Source organism: Pseudorca crassidens, chromosome 2, assembly GCF_039906515.1.
Source record: "Pseudorca crassidens isolate mPseCra1 chromosome 2, mPseCra1.hap1, whole genome shotgun sequence".
NCBI classification, from domain to species: domain Eukaryota; kingdom Metazoa; phylum Chordata; class Mammalia; order Artiodactyla; family Delphinidae; genus Pseudorca; species Pseudorca crassidens.
Window position 1 is genome coordinate 75,818,817 of NC_090297.1, and position 23,656 is coordinate 75,842,472.

Consider the following 23,656-nt stretch of genomic DNA (forward strand, 5'->3'; position numbering starts at 1 on the left):
ACATGGATTCTGGAACTGGATTCATAGGCAGTGCCTATGTTTTACTATTTCTGTACTCTAAAGAGCAGAACACTGAGCAGTATGGAGATTTCTCAAAAAATAAGAAAAACAGAACTACCATATGATCCAGCAATTACCCTCCTCGATATTTAACCAAAGAAAAGAAAAACATGAAATAGAAAAGATATATGCATCCTTATGTTCATTGTAGCATTATTTACAAACGCCAAGAAATGAAAGTAACCCAAGTGCCCATCAATAGATGAATGGACAAAGAAGATGTAGTATATATATGTAATGAATTATTACCCATAAAAAAGAATGAAATCTTGCCATTTGTGACAACATGGTTGGATGTAGAGGGTATTATGCTAGGTGAAATAAGTCAGACAGAGAAAGACAAATACTGTATGATTTCATTTATATGCGAAATATAAAGAATACAACAAACCAGTGAACATAACAAAAAGGAAACAGACTCACAGATATAGAGAACTAGTGATTACCAGTGGGAAGAGGGAAGAAGGGTCGGGCAAGATAGGGGTAGGGGACTAAGAGTTACAAACTACTATGCATAAAATAAGCTACAAGGATATACTGTACAACACAGGGAATACAGCCAATATTTTATAAATGTAAATGTAATATAATCTTTAAAAATTGTGAATCACTATGTTGTACACCTGAAACATAATATTGTACAACTATACCTCAATTTTTAAAAAGAATCACATGACTGTTAAACGACAAAGGCAAGGGTCAGGTTTAGATTCATCTGACTCTAAAGCCAGCTTACAATGCTATGTGTACAACTACTTCAAGCTAAGGAATATTGGCAGATTTGTGTTCAATCCAAAAAAGAAATCTAATTGAAGCATCTTAAGTTTTCAAGTTATACAAGGACTTAAATCATTCAGTGCTATTTGAAAACTGAAATATCCAAGAAGTCATCAGAAAAAGTAACAAAAAAAAAAAACATTTCCCCCTTGACCCATAGCTGTTCCCAACCACTGTGCTTATAATATGACTCTCATCTAAAGAATAGAAATCCTAATTCACTGCCCCTCCCACTCTAGTTTCTTTATTCATTTTTGGTTTGTTTTGTTTTTTAAACAAGCCTTTTTATTTCCTGGTGCTTTTCATTTCAGTTCCTCATCCTTCCACAGAGCGCTTTTCTGTAAATAGATCCCAGAACTGGAAAATATCTAATACTATTTGATGATGATGACAATGAAGACAAAGAATGATCACCATGATGAGGATGATTACTACACAAACAATCTAAAAGAATTGCTCAATTCAATGAGTATTTAACCTTAGCTGTCTTAGAAAGTATGATAAATGTTCAGCATAATCCCCATTGCTACTTAACAATTAAAGAACTCTTTAGAATAAGATAAAGAAGTTCATCAAAATATTTTAGTAATAATATATATATATTTTAGTAATATATTTTTGCAAATATTTGGGTCTAGAGTCAAATTTCTGAGTTAAGCAGATAAATAAATACTCTCCTTACATTTCCAATAGGTTTATTGTAACATGCGAAAAAATGGTGCTCACTCTGAATGTTATTCTGTTCCTAACTTTGCATCTCTTGCCTGGAATGAAAAGCTCAATGGTAAATTTGATTAACAATGGATATGATGGCACTGTCATTGCAATTAACCCCAGTGTGCCAGAAGATGAAAAACTCATTCAAAACATAAAGGTAAGTGAAAAATTGATTATCCATTTATATTTATTTCATTGAGTATTTTCAACTCATGTTACCTAGGCACATACACACATTCACACAGTTATAACTTTCCAAAATTGCTTAGACAGTATTCGTCATTTACATAACATGTATCTAAACTATCAAGATTAATACCTGCTTAGTTTAAATATTATATAGTATATATTAATAGCATTAGTCATTCTCCAAATGAATTATTAAAAGGCCAAACTACTAATATTTGTTCAACTCATTAAGCTAAAAGAAAGACCTTCGAGCTACTGGAGAATTATTTTCAAATTTTATCTTTATGAAGTTACTTTTATAATGTTTCAATAACTAACCTCCATTTAAGCCCTAGAGGTTCATTATCATACATTTTTTTCAGTTGTTCATATTGTTCAACTCTAAAAATTTTGAAATTCTTAGGTATCTGATCTTAAAGAAAATATTACTTATTTTTGAAGTTGACTTCCTAATTTTATCTGGGTTAGTCATTATAATAAAATATTCTATATATAGCACTCTAATATATACTGTTTTCTTTGATCCTCTCAATATCCCTATGAGGTGGTCAAGAATAGAGATTATTAATTACCCTTGTTGTATAAATTGAGAGAAGTGATTTGTACAGTCATACGATAAGTAGCAAAAGGAATTTGAAGCCAATGACCTACATATTTTTAGAAAATCACTGCTTGGTAAAACTTTGCCTTTTATGAACACATTCTTTATGAGAAGATAACTCAAAATAAATCTAGCAAAATGTTTTTTTCAATTAACAACAGTATAAAATCTACCAAACTTTAAACTCCCAACCCCATTTTAAGCACCTCTGTTCAATTCAATAAGCAACTTGCCAACTGACTGCCAGTCTTAATCACCTTTATATCTCACCTAGCACCCTCACTCCCTGCTCCAACCCATAATGCTGAATGCAGGTCTGGATAAGTGAAAAATAAAGAATTGATTTCTAAGTATATAAAAATGAGAGTTTACAGGCATCTGTTGCCTTGAATGAAAAGCTCAGTGGTAAATTTGATTTACCAGACTAGAAAAATATAGTAAAATGTAACCTATTTTTCAGTTAGTCTTTGCCAAAATATTTGGGGAGAGGGGCTTAAATTAACTTTTTTTTTTTTAAAGATGATGTTGGGGGTAGGAGTTTATTTATTTATTTATTTATTTATTTATTTTTGCATGTTGCATCTTCATTTCTGTGCGAGGGCTTTCTCTAGTTGTGGCAAGCAGGGGCCACTCTTCATCGCAGTGCACGGGCCTCTCACTGTCACGGCCTCTCTTGTTGCGGAGCACAGGCTCCAGACGCGCAGGCTCAGTAGTTGTGGCTCACGGGCCTAGTTGCTCCGTGGCATGTGGGATCCTCCCAGACCAGGGCTCGAACCCGTGGCCCCTGCATTAGCAGGCAGATTCTCAGCCACTGCACCACCAGGGAAGCCCCTAGCTTCTTCTTGTTTGTACATTTTCATTTCATTGTGAAATTGTTACTACAAGGTATTTTTAATTTTTTCAGGAAATGGTAACTGAAGCTTCTACTTACCTGTTTCATGCCACCAAACGAAGAGTTTATTTCAGGAATGTAAGCATTTTAATTCCAATGACCTGGAAGTCAAAATCTGAGTACTTAATGCCAAAACAAGAAGCACATGACCAGGTAGGGTATTATATCTAGCTCCTAAACTGTTTCTTTCTCCCTGTGATTTAAAAAAATTAATACTCAATTTTTTTTTAGTAATTACTGATGACTACTTTAGTATTTAAATTAGTAATATTATGGGTCTTAATTCAGATGAAAAATTCCTTGTTTCTATTGCTCTTGGGATCTGTTTTGGCTTGTCTGTTCTGCTTTTTAGGCAGATGTCATAGTTGCTAATTCTTACCTAAAATATGGAGATGATCCCCATACACTTCAACATGGAAAATGTGGAGAAAAAGGACAATATATACATTTTACTCCAAACTTCTTGTTGACTAATAATTTGCCTATCTATGGGTCCTGAGATAGGGATATCTATTTTATACTTCTATTTTTATTTCCACTGGAAACAAATATAACATTGTGATTAATGGTATTTTAAAAAAATTTTTAAAGGAAAAAATAGTTGTTAATACCTTTGGAAATTTACTAGTTATGTTCAACCTAATTATATTTCTTTTTGTGTGTGTTTAATAATAAAATTAACCATTTATTGATACTAACCCATTTTAACTTCTTTGGCCTTATGAAAGTTGTCAATTTCTAGATTTCCTTGACTCAGGTTGAGGATATGGGGAAGGGAGACTTAAAATATAAGGAAAATAGTTAAATACAGGTTTCCCCCAAAAGAAGCATTTCCAAAAGAAGCTATCCAAAGAATAGCATCCAAAAGAAGCATTTCTATCCAAAAGAAGCATTTCTATGAAACCTTTCATAAGTCAAGATTGTATACAGCAAAGAAGCAATTACCTTAGGACACATCGTGTTAACAGATGAACAAAATATGTCGAGATAAAGCACAGATGCTCACAGACACAGTTCAAATCTATGGGGTTTGAGGGTGAGATGCTGAGTGCGATTCCCAGGGAAGGAGCTTGGTGGTGCCATTTTTCCTGCTCTGGGTGTGTGCTGTTTGTAAAACAGCTGGCTGCGAAACAAATGCTGATTGCTATTTTTACTTTTCGCTTTTTTTTTATAAAAGCAAAAGTCCTCTTCGAACTTCTTTCTGTTAGCAAAAACAGGTACTAAGGTCTTTCGTAAAAGTGAAGTGGTGTAACGTGAACTTTCAAAAAGCCGGGATACATGTATTGTAAACATAAATTTATAAGTGGCAATATTCTCTCATATGCAGAGTATTTGTCCATGAGTGGGCCCATCTCCGATGGGGAATATTTGATGAGTATAATGTGGACCAGACATTCTATATTTCCAGAAGAAACACTATTGAAGCAACAAGGTATCATTCTATTGAACAAATCTGTTTTCAAAACCTTTCACTTATGACTTTTTAATTTTCTGTACTAGGCAAACAAAGGCTACCTCAGTGGTTGAATGCTCAGAGTTAACTGCAATATCCAACCTGCCCCACTATATATCTGTCCAACAATTTCTGGTATTACACCTTGGAATCAAGATCAATCAAAATTTGGGAAAATTTTCAGTATTCATGGGAGTTGTACTAAAAATATGTTATTGTCAGAGGAAAGAGAAAAACGTTGTACCCTAAAACTTAAGATACCTGAGAGTTAGAGTTCAAGTTCCTACCCAATCTTTTATTCCGTTTGATTCATAACCTTTTAAGGTGAATCTGTTTCATTGAAATCAATTAAACTGTTAGAGCCTCATATTAAATATATTTATTTTTCATTTAATCTTGAGCTTAAGAAGTACTTTTCATAAGGATAAGTGAGAAAATTGATTTTTTAAGAAGTATAATTCTGGGTAGATTTAGACAGGTCCTATTTATGAATAGATGAGATATTTAAATTAAAAATGTCAAGCAGGTGGAGTAGTTAATGAGTATTAAAGAACAACAGAAATCAGTGTAATAGAAAATAAGTCTTTAGGATAAAAAACATATTAGAGAAAAGAGGTGTGGTACAAAAATGCCTTTGTGTTGTTTGCTTTATCTCTCTTAAGCTGCCTAGAATCTTTCCCACAGAGGAGGCTTTCAACCCAGGACACTCATTACTGTCACCTCCTCCCATGTAACTCCTCCCAGCACCGACTCCCTTATTCAAACAATGCTTGTTCATCCTTCAAGACTCAGTTTAAATGCTTCTTCCCTAAGTGTCTTTCCTCTCCCTCCATTTGGGGTTAGACATCCTTGACACTGTTCCCAAAGCAATGTGCATGGGCTTCTCTCACACTGGGCAGTAATTGTCTGTGTTTTAAGATCCTTGAGGGCTGATTTTTTTTTTTTTTTAATCCCTTAGCCTTGGACATGGTACAAAGTAAAAGCTAAACAAAGAATGTATCAAACAACCAATTTTTAATAAATTAATGAAAAATAAATGAGTTTCCTTATCAGTCATAAAAAGAGATATATTAGTAAAAACAAGTATCTAAAATAACATTTATTGAGCTCCTACTGTGTGCCAGGCACTTTGTTGGAGGCAGTGTAAGTTTAGTTTTCAGGCTTTTACTCTAGAGCTAACCCTCTTGGAAAACATGACTAACCATCTCCTTTAATCCTTGCAATACAAATAAATTTATTTAAATAGATTAATGTTTTGAAGTTTAATATTAACACAGAATGGGAGTAAATCCTGCAGATAAACAAGAACTCTTTTTATCTTTTACCCATACCCCACCCCACCTCATTCTCTGCCAGGGCCTTGACAATTATAAAGACCAAAAGGTTTGAATGCACAAGCATTTCCATGCAGGGTTTATTTTCATTTCTTCTTTCAGTCTAGCTCAGTGATTTTCAAATGTAAATTGTAAAATGCTGTAAACACAAAAACCACACATGGTTTTGTATGTATGGTATACATGCATATATGTACACATCTATATAGCAATATGTATACGTGTGTATATATATATGTATATGTGTACCATACATAAGAAATTTAAGAGGGTTTTAAGCATAATGTTGACTCTCCCCTCCCTGCTGGGAAGCAACTCCTCTGTATCTCTTAACTCAATTTTCACAACATCCTTGTGAATTAGGAATTATCATCTTAAACTCAAGGTCACAAGGATAATAGATATATTAATCATATTAATGAGCAGTAAACATTAAGAAATATGAATTAACATCATTGTTCTTGTTGAAATCATGGTAAATAGGGGGAAGACACTGCCTACTTTTGTCAAAATGGAATGTTGGTACATGGTCTAGAGCAATTATCACTGAGGGAATGATTTTAGGATGTTAGTCTTTATTCATAATTTCTCTGGCCTTCATGTACAAATATAATCTAATTCTTTCATCACAGATGTTCAACTCATATTACTGGTACAAACGTGGTTTTCAAGAAATGCCAGGGAGGCAGCTGCATAACAAGGCCATGCAGACGTGACTCATAGACAAGGCTGTATGAAGCAAAATATATATTCATCCCAGAAAAATCCCAGACTGCAAGGGAGTCCATTATGTTTATGCAAAGTCTCCATTCTGTAAGTACCTTCTTTTCCTAGTCTCACAAAGGAACCCTTTAGGAAAAATTAATTAGGGAAGCTGGATTTTCTACTATGAAATTATATATACCAATAGAAATAAGGGAAATTACTAAGACAGTTAATTAATAGCCATTTTATCCAGTCCTGTGTGTCCAGTCTTGTCAGGGTGTATCTGGAAATTATTCCACCCTTTCTTACTAGCCTGCTTTCTTTTTTCTTCAGAGGTAGAACTGTACCCTTCTCATTGGCATCACAGAATTTCTTATTACATCCCTTCCCTCATTTGACTTCTGTAGACTTGTGTCTAGAACTACAACCTTACTTTTAATTCTTTCTTCTAAGTGTTATTCATATTACTATTCCAAAGTAATTCATTCTGGGAAAATGAATTTGGGAAATTCAGCTTGGGAAAGTACTGACAGTCTCTACTTTCCATTATCTTCACACTAAAGCACACTAAGTTTTGCAAAGTGATATTGTTAAAACATAAACGGCTCTGTCTCTACAGAACAACAAAAGAGGAGAGGTTCACAATCACCAATCTGACCAATTAAAAAATAACAACACAATAATTCAAGTTCCAAAGCTAATGTTTGACCTGAAATATTTGGTTGAATGTATAAACCTCAGTAGATAAGAACAGGTGACTTGGAGTCAGACAGATCTGATGTCAAAACCCAGTCTGTAATTTTCGAGCTGTGTCACTCTGAGCAAACTGCTAAATTTGAGATTTAATTCTCTAGTCTTTTAAACAGGAATTATAAAACTCACTTTACAGTGTTATTGCTGTTAGTTTTATAAGAGCTAATATAAATAAAGTACGGTTACAGTGCTTAGCACAAGGTAAGTATAACATAAACTTAAAATTTTTTTAATTTATAAAATATTTGGATAATAGGGAATTGTCTCTTTCCCTGGATAAATCCAGCCTTAATTAATGCAAACATATTATAGCTACCTAATGAAAGTTTTGAAACATGTAAAAAAGACTTTAAAATATGAAACATATGAAAGTTATCAAAAACAACAAATCAAAATAAAGTATACTATCTCTAGATAGTAAACTAACATTTGAAAGAAGCAAATTTTCATATACCAAATTACTAGCAACATAGACTTCTATGGGTAGAGGTTTGGAAAGGCCTATTATTTCCAATAAGATTTAAAATTGTTTTGGAGTCTAGGGCATTAATGATGAAGGACCTGAGTAAAAATGTAGACTCGATATTTTTTTCTAAAACTCCTAAATGAATCCAGTGAGATATTTAAGTAGAAATTGTTTTCCAGCCTAATAAAACTCCCTCCTGGGAATATCTGAAACATGAATCTAGAAGTTTCACTTTAACCTGCTGAATCTGGATCCACAAAGGCAGCCAAAGTTCAGCATCCAAATAGATATCAGATCATGTGATGCAAGAGGATAATTGGAATATATACTGTCTGTACCAAACTATAAATTCCAAAAGCATTTGACTATGAGGAGATAACTCATGCTGCCTACCTGAAAAATAAATGAAAATGAAAGAAAATCATGTAACTGAAATATGGAGGGCAACTAATTATATAAGATATGGCTCAGAGATACTGTACTTTAACCATATATCTTGTGCATAATAACACAACCTTCTAATTATCGTAACATAGACTAAATATATTGCATAGCATCTGTACCCAGGGCATAAGCTCAGACTCAAGAGAAATATGATCTGAAATAATGAATATTCAAGTCCATGATTTTCTTTCTTTAAAATTCATTATTCCCACTTCATGTCCATGTTAGGAACTGAAAAAATATAGAAATAATTAAAAATAACTGTTCTTGAAGAACTCAATTTAGTGAGAGAAGTAGAGATAAAAGAAAAATAAATATGAATACAAAGTAGGAAGAAGTAGAAACTAAGTGCCATGAGAGTACAGCAAATGTCTCCAATTGAAAGTCAGAAAATTGTGTCTAATGAGATGAGTTTTGAGCTGGGATTTGGAAATAAAATTAGTATGAACTTGCTAAAGCAGGAAGGGGAAGGGTATTCTAGGCAAAGAAACAGGTTTACAGAAACAAAGACGGAGAAATACAGGGATGAGAGGGAAGGGATAATGGGATAATATGTATACATATAGCTGATTCACTTTGTTATACAGCAGAAACTAACACAACATTGTAAAGCAATTATACTCCACTAAAAATGTAAAAAGAAAGAAAGAAAGAAAAAAGATTTTAAAAAATAAGAAAAATACAGGATGCCACACATGACTGTACAAGTTGAGCACTGCCCAAATTACTTGCATCATGGTCACTAAAGATTTTCATATTCATTAGAACAATTTTCAGGTAGACAGCAATAAAAGAACTTGAGAAAAGGGCACCTTTTTCTAATTTGCACAAATTTCCTTTTCCATTTGTATTAGCGAGAGCCTTGTGAAAGTTTCTGGCATACTCTAAGGACAGGAGAAAGTTCAATGTTCTATAAGCAAAGCATACATGGTGAGGAAGAAGCAAGAAATGAAATTGAAACACAAAATTGGAACCTACAAAACTAAGGTGTTTGTATTTTATTTTATCAACTTCAGTCTAGTGATGTAACCAGCTTATCCTTTCAGGATGATAATTCTACTGACTGTGAAAAACAAAAGGAAGTGAGATAGTGGAGGCAGGGAGACCAGTTGGAGGGCCATGGCAATAGGCAGATAAGAGACCTGAAGGCCCTGAATAAAGGCAGTGACAGTAGCAAGAGGAGCCACATTTGGTAGGCATTTCATATCATCAAGTTGATTATAAATCACTGCTTTGACTGAAAACTATATTTTTCTCCCATCCAATATAACCCCTTCTGAAAAATGTAGATCAGAAACTTAACAGAAAGAAAACAAACTCTTAAAACTTGAATAAAAGGTATTCAGACTTTGTTATGGCAGCCCTAGGAAACTAAAACAACGCCCTTCCAAAAAGTTGTATAATTTTATCAATAAAGGACTCACTTGCCTTTTAAAAAAAAAAAAAAAAAAGGTATTCAGGTTTAATAATTTAGTTCTAAATCTGAGCTTACAGCAGGAGATTTATATGAGGAGGGCATTTAAAAAAACAAAATGATATTTATAAAGCTGAGGCTTTACTGCAAGACGAATTCTTTCCTGAATGCTACTAGTTTATGCTAGTGTTTTTCCAAGTTACTAGGTTTCAAAACTTGGAGGATTTTCATAGATTCTATAGTAATGAAGTATCATTTGGCAGAATTACTGGATACAACTCACCATTTGCAACTCAAAGAGAAGCAATCACATTTCCTCATTTTCTTCCCACATTTTCATTACTTTTTCGGGAGTATTATTTTATTTGTCTAAGTTCACCAGAGCCAATTACATTTGAGATTGTTAGAATATCTGTTCTCAAGTTTTTCAATAAACTATAAAGAGATAGAAAATGCTTAGGCAATTAAAGAAGGCCATTTTCTTTACTCCACTTTTAGGGGGAAGCTAGAAATTACTGCAAATCCTGTCCCTTTTTCCATTAAATTTATTTCAAGGCTTGAGTCCCCCAAGAGTCTAGAAGGGAAAGTAAGAAGTTAGCTTAAGCAGTTGCATCAGCCGCCATCATCCCCCAGTGCTATGATCTACCTATACCTAAAAGAATTACCAAATAAATTTCCAGTGCATATTGATGGTTTTAATTTGCTTTTTCTCCATTCAAGTATGCAAAATGGATGTGAGAATGTTAGATTATGAAATAATTTTTAACTGTCAGGAGATAAAATCTGTGGAGGATGTACAAGGCAGCCAACTGTATATTTGGAAAGGAAGGTAATGCCTCATCAGTTACCGTACTACTGTCTTTCAACTGATTTTTCCCAGGTGACTGAAATTTGTACAGAAAAAAGACACGATACAGAAGCTCCAAACCTACAAAACAAAATGTGCAATGGCAGAACCACGTGGGATGTAATCATGGACTCTGATGACTTTCAGAATATATCTCCTATGAGAGAAATGAATCCACCGACTCATCCCACATTTTCGTTACTCAAGTCCAAACAGCGGGTAGTCTGTTCGTTACTTGATAAATCTGGAAGCATGAATTCAGTAACACGTTTATTTGTTAGCTCTCCTAAATTAGGTATTTAAGCTAATAGAAATATAATTTAATCTTAGGTTTAGTTCTACTAAGCTAACTAAAAAATATTTTTATTATTCTAATAAATTTTAGTACAGTGATTTTACATGGACAAGCACTAGAAGATAATATACTAAAATAAAAATAATTATTATATTAAGGTTATTGGATTACGGATGATGTTTATTCTTTAACTTTTAGTTCTAACAAACTAGAAATAACATAACTGAACAAAAAGAAAAGACGAAAATCATCCATAATTCTACGGAGCATATGTCATTCCTATCTTTTTTCTGTTCATGTATTTTGTTTTTCCTCCTCAGAAATGTGATTATATCTTATATAATGTTTTATAATATGATTTTTTTTACTTACTATAACTTAAACACTCCCCCAAAAAAAAAACGATTCCATGACACAAGTTTTAATGGTCATATGGTATGCACATATTATAATTTAGTCAAATAACCCCCATTATTGGACATTTTGGTGACTTTCAACTTGTTATCAAAAATTATGTTGCAACAAACATTTTTGTGTGCATTTTAAAATTATTTTCTTACTGTTAAAGAAGAAGGTATAAAATTTTAAGGCTTTTCCAAGTATAATATGACTGATTTTTAAAGTTTTTCTTTAATATTATTTCTTTTTAATATAATGAAGAAGTTAAACTCTAAAATACAGTAATCAATTATTATTATGATCTCTGGCCCATGAACTTTGTCTTTCACCAATCTGTCAAGATTGGAGGAAACTCAGGAATTGTTCAGACATCTTTTTCTTACAGGAAGACTGTCTCTTTCGAATGGATCAAGCAGCAGAACTACACTTGATTCAAATTATCAAAAAGGGATCCTTGGTTGGGATGGTTACATTTGACAGTGTTGCTGAAATCCGAAATCATCTAACAAAAATAACTGATGATGGGCTTCCCTGGTGGCGCAGTGGTTGAGAGTCCGCCTGCCGATGCAGGCGACACGGGTTCGTGTCCCGGTGTGGGAAGATCCCACATGCCGCGGAGCAGCTGGGCCCGTGAGCCATGGCCGCTGAGCCTGTGCGTCCGGAGCCTGTGCTCCGCAACGGGAGAGGCCACAACAGTGAGAGGCCCGCATAACAAAAAAAAAAACAAAAACAAAAAAAACAAAAAAACTGATGATGATGTTTACCGAAATCTGCCTCAAGCTGATGGTGGAACTTCAGTTTGCAGGGGACTCAAAGCAGGATTCCAGGTAAGATAAGAATGCTTTTCTAAATATCACTTGCCATTTATCATTGCTTTTAATTTTGTCCAGCTCTCTTGGAACAAGGGTCATGAGCTTAGAGGTCCCTCACTTAAATAATTTTTAAAGACCTTCTGTTGTCTATTGTTCATAGCTGGATCCTCTCTGAGAGTGGTTATTTCACCCACATGCTCCTGAGGAACTGAGTTGCGCTGAGGAGTGGTTAAAGGGAAGAAAAATCCTGTGTGCACATAATCATCATTACTTAGTTAGGAGCTCCTCATTTCTTTATCACTCCCATAGTCTGAATTTCTATGAGGAGAAAATAATGCTGTTAAGGGGACTGTGGAAGAGGGAGATTACTAATATTTTTATATTACGGATAAAGAAAACCCCAGTTCATCAAGTTAAATTGACATTTAAAAATCACAAAGATAGAGGTAGTTCCTCAAGTATAGTACCAAACTCAAGACAGATGCATAGAAGTTTAATGAAATAAAAATTGTGAACTATATTAAAACACCTTCAGTATTCATCTGAATTTCTTCCAACCTAAGACAGCCTCTATTTAAGCCTATTTATATTCTTTTTCAGTGAAAGGAAAACCGTTTCCTTTCACTGACCCTCTCATTGCCTCAGCTACAAAGTGGAGACTGTTAGTCTTATTTTGGCCACTATTTAATATCGTCTCTTAGCTTTCCTCATGATATCTGTTTCCTGTAAATCATATTGCTTTAAGAAAACACACAAGTTCTAGATTCAGACAAACCTGGAATTCTGGTTCTATTATGCCCTAGCTAAATGACTGTGGGTGAGTTACTCAACTAAGAAAGTCTCAGTTTCCTCAATTAATGAAATGTGGAAAATAACAGAACCTATCTCATTTAATAGGAACTATGTCAGACAAATAAGGGCTCCCCTAATGTTCATAGCAGCATCATTTACAATAGCCATGATACGGAAGCAATCCAAGTGTTCATCAAGAGATGAATGAATAAAGAAGATGTAGGGTGTATGTATATATATATATAATACATATATACAATGCAATATTACTCAGCCATAAGAAAGAATGGAATTCTTCCATTTGCAACAATGTGGATGGACGTAGAGGGTATGATGCTTAGGAAAATAAGTCAGACAGAGAAAGACAAAAACTCTGTTATCAATTATATGTAGAATCTAGAAAATAACACAAACGGATGTATAGAACAAAACAGAAACAGACTCACAGATATAGAGAACAATCTAGTGGTTACCAGTGGGGAGAGGAAAGGGAAAGGTGCAAGATTAGGGTATGGTATTAAGAGATAAAACTACTACATATAAAATAAGTAAGCAACAAGGATATATTGTATAGCACTGGGAAATATAGCCATTATTTTGTAATAACTTTAAATAGAGTATAATTCATAAAAAGAGTGAATTACTATGTTGTACACCTGAAACCTTGTAAACTTTGTAAATTCATAAAAAGAGTAAATTACTATGTTGTACACCTGAAACTTTGTAAACTTTTAACATTGTAAATCAACTATAATTCAATAAAAAAGATAAACAAGTGCTCAAGAAGGGATTGCTATTATAAAAATCATAATTCTCATATATGTCTATTCACTTCTAAAATATGACAGTACTATATCTTGGGAATATGTTATAATGTTTGTGCATGTTGGTTCATACATGTTTTTCTTAATATGTTTTGATATATATCTATGACATTTTGACCACAGAGTCTATTACTGAAGAGATTATATCAAATTACATTCAGACATATAAAAAACCTCTGTTACTCATGTAAAGAAACCATATCAACATATAAGCTTTTACTTACAGAATCATAATAATATCTGAAATTTATTGAGCATATACTGCATCAGTGCCTACGTTAAATGCTTTACATTCATGATCTTACTTTATCATTACCATTAATGTTTTAGTCAGGCACTATTTTTATGCCCATTTTGCACATAAAGAAACTGAGGTTCAGAGTAATTAAATATCTTTCTCAAGATCATAGAGTCAGTAATTGGTAAATCTGTTCTTTCTTACTCCAAAGTTCAAAAAGGTAATCATTACAGTGAGCTATTTATAGAACTCTATTATAAATATATATTCATATATATGAATGATAGAGAAACTAAACACTAGCTATTCTATTTAGCAAATGGCGGAGCTAGAATTTACTCTCAATTTGTTTGAGTAAATTGTCTTAGCCACTACTTTTGGTAAAAATCAGGAAAATACCCCCCAAATTATAATACTTGATAAATTCAGGAACTTCTTTCTTCATGACAGGTCAATGTTTTTTCCAGGAAATCCTGAGATTCTTCAATCAGCAACTAAAATGCGTTAAAAGGCACGTCACATCATTTAACTTTGAACACCTGCCTTCAGTCACGGCCTTACAAATGCTGTCTAGTGTGCAAACTTCCAAACTGCCTGGGTCATTTGCCTCTACCCCAAGTATCTCCTGGGATAATAAAAATAGCTAACATTCATTGAGTACTTACTATGGGTTAGACATTGTTCTCAGTGTTTTATTCTTTCTCTCTTGGGTAGCTTAATGTGAAAGCACTGTTAACATTCTGCCTTTGGAAACCTACAAGACCATTCTACATTACACTCATTTCCAAACCAACAAAACCTGGAATGACAATACAAAGTTTCCTTTTGCCTATTCTGATGCATAGGCCTAAAAACTTCTCCAAGACTAAAGAACAGATTTATTCTTAGCTTAATTTATTTAGATATTATATTCTATAATTAATAATCTGGTTTTTTACTATCAGGCAGTTATCCACAGTAACCAAAGCACTTCTGGTTCTGAAATCATATTACTAACTGATAGGGAAGATAATGAAATAAACTTATGCTCTGAGGAGGTAAAACAAAGTGGTGCGATCATCCACACCATTGCTCTGGGACCTTCTGCTGCCAAAGAACTGGAGACACTGTCAGATATGACAGGTAAACCTTTGGAATAGAGTTTGAATAGAAAACACTTTTTCAGTTTCTCTCATTCCAGGGGCTCTTTCCCCTTAAACTACAAACTGCTCAAAATTTTCCTATTCTAAAAAATTAATCTTTGTCCTTTCCTTGTCCTTGTCCTTCAAATTAATATATTTCCTCTCCCCACCCCCACTTCTCTCCATTTCTACCTATATTAACTTTTTCTAATATTAGTCAACATTTTCTGTCTTCATTCATTTCTCACCACTTTCTACCAATACCACCAAAATGAAACTTCTTTCTCCATGGTTACTAATGACATTCAACTGCAGTTCCAAAATTCTGGCTCAGCATCTGTCCTGCTCAATCTTAAAGTAGAGATTCAGATAGCCCTATTTCACTGAGGAAGAAATGTAAACCTAGAGAATAGAAATGATTTGCCCAAGGCTAGAGTTAGAGACCTGATTACTGAGTCTTGCTCTCTGAAATCCATTCTTTTCCAGCTCCTGACACCTAAGTTATCTCCCTCTTCATTAACTCCTGTATCACTTATTTTCTGCACTTAATCAATTTTTACTTTATTCTAAACTGTCACTCTCTAATTGTTTTGGTATATCTTAGATAAAATTAGAAAATAAGCAGCTAGTTTAAAAATTGTCTTTAATTTTCATAATGTTATTTGGTGATTAGATCAGCTTTACTAATGTGGAAAGCACTTAAATCTAATGATTGATATAAAAATAATATTTGGCTAGTTTTTTTCTTTGTTCTAACATATTTTGAGCAAGGTTTAGTTATTGTAGGATTACATCTAGGATACTGATATATTAAAAGTTCCTAAGGTCTGGGAAATTCATCTTCTGTAAGTTTAAAAAAGAAAAATTTTAATGTATTTTATAGTATATTGATAAGAGTATAATAGCAAACATGATTTTCCCATTTAAAATTAGTATTATATGGAATATTACTCAGCCATAAAAAAGAACAAAATAATGCCATTTGCAGCAACAAGGATGGACCTAGAGGTTGTCATACTGAGTGAAGCAAGTCAGACACAGAAAGACAAATATCATATGATATTGCTTATAAGTGGAATCTAAAAAAATGGTACAAATAAACTTATTTACAAAACAGAAAGAGTCACAGATGTAGAAAACAAACTTATGGTTACCAGGGGCAAAAGCAGTGGGAGGGATAAATTGGGAGACTGGGATTCACATATACACACTACTATATATAAAATAGATAACTAATAAGGACCTACTGTATAGCACAGGGGACTCTACTCAACAGGGAAGAGAATCTAAAAAAGATTGGACATATGTATATGTATAACTGATTCACTTTGCTGTATACCTGAAACTAACACAACATTGTGAATCAACTATACTCCAATAAAAATTTAAAAAATAAAATTAGTATTATAAAGGTAAATAAAATTCCATTTTAGGAGGACATCATTTTTATGCCAATAAAGACATAAATGGCCTTACTAATGCTTTCAGTAGAATTTCATCTAGAAGTGGCAGCATCACTCAGCAGGCTATTCAGGTCAGTATCTTTAAAAAAATTCTTTGCCTTTTTACACTTGTAATAACTTTTTGTTATCCTAAATAGTAACTTCTTTCTCTAATAAATAACTATTCTGCCTGAAAACATTTCAGGTGTAACATCCTTATTGAATTTGCTTTTTGTGATACTTATAGTCACTTTTTCTTTTGATTTTTCTATTTTTTATCAGTATAAATGCTTTTTATTTGCAAACTTCTTCAAAATAATTCTTAGTTATTTTAATTGAAATCTTAAAAGTATATTTAGAATTACTCTGAACTGACTAAACTTTGAAATGTTACTAACTGTAATAACAAATCAGTTTCACATGTTTGTTGTTTTTATTTATGTAACAGTTGGAAAGCAAAGCCTTGACAATTACAGGAAGGAAATGGATAAATGGTACAGTGCCTATGGACAGTACAATTGGAAATGCCACCTTCTTTGTTGTCACATGGACAATACAAAAGCCAGAAATTCTTCTCCAAGGTCCACAAGGAAAGAAATATAAAACCTCAGATTTCAAAGAAGATAAGCTAAATATTTGATCTGCTTGTCTTTGAATACCAGGTATTGCAGAAGTAAGAATATTTTTTAAATTTTCTCCATGCTTTATCAACCAATTTTGAGGAAAAAATGAAGATAACATCATATACAGGAGTAGGAAGATATTACAAAAGCTCTCAAATAGGTATTTTTAAAATTTTCAGACAGGTACTTGGACTTACAGCCTTCTAAATAATCATGCCAGCCCTCAAATGCAAACGGTGACAGTGACTACTCGAGCAAGAAGTCCTACTACACTCCCAGTAATTGAAACAGGTCACAAGTCAAACTACAGCCCATTACCCTAACCCACTGATTGTTTATGCACAAGTCAGTCAAGGGTTTTTGCCTGTACTGGGAATCAATGTAACAGCCATTATAGAAACTGAAGATGGACATCAAGTAACATTAGAGCTATGGGACAACGGTGCAGGTAATAAGAATCTGCGTCAACTTCCACTGAACTTAAAATCCTACTATAATCACATGACTTAGAAGTCAATATTTCCTATATATGCTAATGAAACATATTTTAAGTGAATTTAATTTTAATGTTTTTAAAACTTTTTAACTTTTCAATTAGTTATCTTGTCTAGGCATAAACATGAGCACATTTATCTTCTTTAAATTTTATGAACAATTTTGCCTTTCCCATGTAACAAGAGTACAGTTTTTCTCTATTTTCATTAGTGTCGGTGTTTTGCATATGCTTTCTGTGGTTTAGTTATATTTTCCTTATTTTGTTAGGAGTCTCTTATGAAATAATAATAGCTAATATTAATTGAATGCTTACCATGAATTAGACTTTTCCAAAGTCAAAGTTTGGCAAGTGGCCAAGCCAGGCTTTGAACCCAAGTAGTTTGATTCTAGGGCTCATGTGCTTAAAAAATTGTGCTATACTATTGCCCAAAATAGCTTCCATCACTAGTGCTCATGAAGTTGATATTGTCATTTTTACTTTGTTGTTATGTCTAATATTACATTTTAATATCAAGGTACTGATACTGTCAAGAATGATGGCATCTACTCAAGATATTTTACAGATTATCATGGAAGCGGTAGATACAGTTTAAAAGGACATGCCCAGGAAAGAAACAACATGGCTAGGCTAAGTTTAAGACAACAACAGAACAAAGCTCTGTACATACCAGGCTATGTTGAAAATGGTAAGTGGCATTAAAATAGAAATGTGTCATTTATTTAGGTAAATTATATGTGGCAAGCATTTAAATTGGAAAACCTAGTTATATAATCACCTTTATGTTTCAAAACCATATTTATGTTAACAGACCTAGCATAGGACTATGCTTCCAATATGTTTTGTTTACATCTCCTTCGGTTCATTTACATTGAAAAAAGAAATTACTCAGCACGTCCTAGGTGGCAAGCATTTTGCTAGATGCTGGAACTACAGAGATAAATAAGTTGCCATCCTTGTCCTTGAAGAATTTACAGTCAAGAAGTAAAGATGGATAGGTTAAAAGATAGTACTAACATTGCACGTCTCCTCATCAATTTTATTTATTTTTTAAAAATATTTATTTGGCTGCATTGGGTTGTAGTTGCAGGATCTTCATTTGCAGCATGTGGGATCTTTTGTTGTGGCACGTGGGCTCTTCGTTGCGGCGCAGGCTCTTCGTTTTGGGGCACGAGCTCCTCTCTAGTTACACCCTGTGGGCTCAGTAGCAGCAGTGAGCGGGCTCTCTAGTTGTGGCACACGGGCTCTTGAGTGCGTAGACTTAGTCGCCCCACAGCATGTGGAATATTAGTTCCCAAACCAGGGATCGCACCCATGTCCCCTACTTTGGAGGCGGATTCTTACCCACTGGACCACCAGGGAAGTCCCTCCTCATCAATCTTTAAATGACACCAATAAAACAAGCTTTTTTTTCACTAAAAGCTGTTACTTTTTCAACGGCTGCTATCAATCAATATTAACCCTCTACAGCTGCAAATGAGATTATGAAATAAAGAATAGGTATCACAATATGAAAAGTTACAAAATTGCTGTTTTGGTAGGTAAAATTATACGGAACTGGCCCAGACCTGGAGTCAAAGGTGACGTGGCAAAAGCTGAAATGGACTTTAACAGGCTAACCTCTAGAGTGTCGTTTACTGTATCAGGAGCTCCTCCTCCTGGTAATCACCCTCACATGTTCCCACCCGCTAAAATTACAGACCTTGAGGCTAAGTTTAAAGAAGATCATATTCAACTTTCATGGACAGCCCCTAGCAATGTCCTAGATAAAGGAAACAGTAAGTTTCATATTACATTTAAAAATATCATATACTAAAAGAAATCCCACTGGTTTTCATTTGCTAAAAATTTTCTAATGTCTTATTTATATATAATATGTATAGATTGTCTACTATGGGCCACCTATTTTCATATGTGAAAACTTAAGCTGCAAGAAATAATGAACTGGACCAAAGTACTTCACATTAAATAAATTATAAGTCTAACTCACTCTCGTCAGATTCTGTTGTGCCAAACTGCCTCTCACAGTATGAACCATCTTAGAAATTACTTGGAGAAGACTGACTTAAGAGCTTTCTGTTGCATCCCTTTCTCCCTAACAGGGAAAACTTTTTCTAAGTATTTCTGTACTTGCACAATTTCATTCATTGATTGACCTTTTGTTGAATTTTCAAATACTATTAGGTTCTTTTTTTTTTTTTTTTTTTTTTTAAGATTTGTGCACTCAGAGGGAAAACAGCAGAAGCAAGAAAAACCACAATACTGCCACCTGTGGAACAAAAACCACATTCATAGAAAGTCAGACAAGATGAAAAGGCAGAGGGCTATGTACCAGATGAAGGAACAAGATAAAACCCCAGAAAAATAACCAAATGAAGAGGACATAGGCAACCTTCCAGAAAAAGAATTCAGAATAATGATAGTGAAGATGATCCAGGACCTCGGAAAAGAATGGAGGCAAAGATCGAGAAGATGCAAGAAATGTTTAACAAAGACCTAGAAGAATTAAACAAACAAACAGAGATGAACAATACAATAACTGAAATGAAAACTACACTAGAAAGAACCAATAGCAGAAGAACTGAGGCAGAAGAACAGATAAGTGACCTGGAAGACAAATGGTGGAATTCACTGCTGTGGAACACAATAAAGAAAAACGAATGAAAAGAAATGAAGACAGCCTAAGAGACCTCTAGGACAATATGAAACGCAACAACATTCGCATTATAGGGGTCCCAGAAGGAGAAGAGACAGAGAAAGGACCCGGAAAATATTTGAAGAGATTATAGTCGAAAACTTCCCTAACATGGGAAACGAAATAGCCACCCAAGTCCAGGAAGCGCAGAGAGTCCCAGGCAGGATAAACCCAAGGAGAAACACACTGAGACACATAGTACTCAAATTGGCAAAACTTAAAGACAAAGAAAAATTATTGAAAGCAGCAAGGGAAAAATGACAAATAACATACAAGGGAACTCCCATAAGGTCAATGGCTGATTTCTCAGCAGAAACTCTACAATCCAGAAGGGAGTGGCATGATATACTTAAAGTGATGAAAGGGAAAAACCTACAACCAAGACTACTCTACCCGGCAAGGATCTCATTCAGATTCGATGGAGAAATAAAAAGCTTTACAAACAAGCAAAAGCTAAGAGAATTCAGCACCACCAAACCAGCTCTAGAACAAATGCAAAAGGAACTTCTCCACGTGGGAAACACAAGAGAAGAAAAGGACCTACAAAAACAAACCCAAAACAATAAAGAAAATGGTAATAGGAACATACATATCGATAATTACCTTAAACGTGAATGGATTAAATGCTCCACTCAAAGGACACAGGCTTGCCGAATGGATACAAAAACAAGACCCATATATGTGCTGTCTACAAGAGACCCCACTTTAGACCTAGGGACACATACAGACTGAAAGTGAGGGGATGGAAAAAGATATTCCATGTAAGGGAAATCAAAAGAAAGCTGGACTAGCAATACTCACATCAGATAAAATAGACTTTAAGATAAAGAATGTTACAAGAGACAAGGAAGGACACTACATAAGATCAAGGTATCAATACAAGAAGAAGATATAACAATTATAAATATATATGCACCCAACATAGAAGCACCTCAATACATAAGGCAACTGCTAACAGGTCTAAAAGAGAAAATCGACAGTAACACAAAAATAGTGGGGGACTTTAACACCTCACTTACACCAATGGACAGATCATCCAAAGTGAAAATAAATATAAAAAGTTTTGTATAAAAAATAAACAAAATTAAATTTAAAATTTTTAAAAATTATATAACTTACACTTAGTTGAGTGCACAAATCTTTTTTTTTATATATAGCAGGCTCTTATTAGTCATCAATTTTATACACATCAGGGTATACATGTCAATCCCAATCACCCAATTCATCACACCACCACCACCACCACCCCGCTGCTTTCCCCCCTTGGTGTCCATACGTTTGTGCTCTACATCTGTGTCTGCATTTCTGCCCTGCAAACTGGTTCATCTGTACCATTTTTCTAGATTCCACATATATGCGTTAATATACGATATTTGTTTTTCTCTTTCTGACTTACTTCACTCTGTATGACAGTCTCTAGATCCATCCACATCTCTACAAATGACCCAATTGTGTTCCCTTTTATGGCTGAGTAACATTCCATTGTATATATGTACCACATCCTCTTTATCCATTCGTCTGTCGATGGGCATTTAGGTTGCTTCCATGACCAGGCTATTGTAAATAGTGCTGCAATGAACATTGGGATGCATGTGTCTTTTTGAATTATAGTTTTCTCTGGGTTTACGCCCAGTAGTGAGATTGCTGGGTCATATGGTAATTCTATTTTTAGTTTTTTAAGGAACCTCCATACTGTGCTCCATAGTAGCTGTATCAATTTACATTCCCACCAACAGTGCAAGAGGGGAGGGTTCCCTTTTCTCCACACCCTCTCCAGCATTTGTTGTTTGTAGATTTTCTGATGATGCCCATTCTAACTGGTGTGAGGTGATACCTCATTGTAGTTTTGATTTGCATTTCTCTAATAATTAGTGATGTTGAGCAGCTTTTCATGTGCTTGTTGGCCATCTGTATGTCTTCTTTGGAGAAATGTCTATTTAGGTCTTCTGCCCATTTTTGGATTGGGTTGTTTGTTTTTTTAATATTGAGCTGCATGAGCTGTTTATATATTTTGGAGATTAATCCTTTGTCTGTGGATTCGTTTGCAAATATTTTCTCCTATTCTGAGGGCTGTCTTTTCGTCTTGATTGTAGTTTGCTTTGCAAAAGCTTTTAAGTTTCATTAGGTCCCATTTGTTTCTTTTTGTTTTTATTTCCATTACTCTAGGACGTGGACCAAAAAAGATCTTGCTGTGATTTATGTCAAAGAGTGTTCTTCCTATGTTTTCCTCTAAGGCTATTAGGTTCTTAAGAAACAATGCTTACCCTCAACAGTTAGTTGAGTGCAGAAGATACTTCCTGCAAATAAACAGATAATTTTACAGAATATGATGAGATATGCCATTGGATGGCCACTTCTGCTTGAGGGTTAAGATCACAAGGTATATCTTAAAAGGCTTTTCAGGGAAGACTATCCCTGACCTAAGGCTTGAAGAATGAGAGAAGTTAGCCAAGTTAAATGAAGATTTCCCAGAGAGAGAGAGGATCTCATGCAGAGATTTGGCTGTGGAGTTTGAATTAGAGTTCAAGGCCAAAATATCTCATTCATTCCAAGTTCCTTAGAATAAATTGCCATCATTCCAGTAAGCTTAAATCACTTTCAGCTTTGCTTTAAATTTAACTAAATTAAATTAGTATTTATTGAATGCGTACCATATTCCAGTATTGTGCTAGACTAGTAGATTCTTTTGGGTTTTTTTTTAATTCATTTTTGGCTACATTGGGTCTTCGTTGCTGCATGCGAGTTTCTCTAGTTGCGGCGAGTGGGGGCTACTCGTCATTGTGGTGAGCGGGCTTCTCATTGCAGTGGCTTCTCTTGTTGTGGAGCACAGGCTCTAGGCACGCGGGCTTCAGTTGTTGCAGCACGTGGGTTCAGTAGTTGTGGCTCGGGGCTCTAGAGAGCAGGCTTAGTTGTGGCTCACAGGCTTACTTGCTCCACGGCATGTGGGATTTTCCTGGACCCGGGCTTGAACCCATGTCCTCTGCATTGGCAGGTGGATTCTTAACTACTGTACCACCAGGGACGCCCTAAACTAGTAGATTCTTATGGGGTAAAGCCAATCTTGCTATTTTCCCTTTAAGGTGGTAAAATGAAAGCAATATGCATATCAATAGACACATATCTCAGAGGTTGTCAGTGCTGAAAAGCCACTTTCAATGCTATTTCTCCTGGGTTATAATAAACCCCTTACTATATGCTCTGAAAAGAAATGATGCTTTTAATCTTTCATTTCCCATGTAGCTATATTTCTTTTTATCATTATTACACAAT

At 34.4% G+C, this 23,656-nt stretch overlaps 1 protein-coding gene across 1 annotated transcript in view; it reads left to right on the top strand.

The window, feature by feature from the left end:
- The first annotated feature begins 1,552 nt into the window (after window positions 1–1,552).
- Window positions 1,553–23,656, top strand: part of LOC137208962 (calcium-activated chloride channel regulator 1-like) — a 73,961-nt gene continuing 51,857 nt past the window's right edge. Inside the window, 15 exon segments of the mRNA XM_067709916.1 lie at window positions 1,553–1,711; window positions 3,249–3,389; window positions 3,589–3,736; window positions 4,560–4,668; window positions 6,656–6,836; window positions 10,686–10,913; window positions 11,732–11,876; window positions 12,097–12,173; window positions 14,957–15,134; window positions 16,567–16,667; window positions 17,024–17,248; window positions 17,378–17,493; window positions 17,495–17,646; window positions 18,209–18,379; window positions 19,233–19,469. Coding sequence (XP_067566017.1) covers window positions 1,553–1,711; window positions 3,249–3,389; window positions 3,589–3,736; window positions 4,560–4,668; window positions 6,656–6,836; window positions 10,686–10,913; window positions 11,732–11,876; window positions 12,097–12,173; window positions 14,957–15,134; window positions 16,567–16,667; window positions 17,024–17,248; window positions 17,378–17,493; window positions 17,495–17,646; window positions 18,209–18,379; window positions 19,233–19,469 — 2,368 coding nt within the window.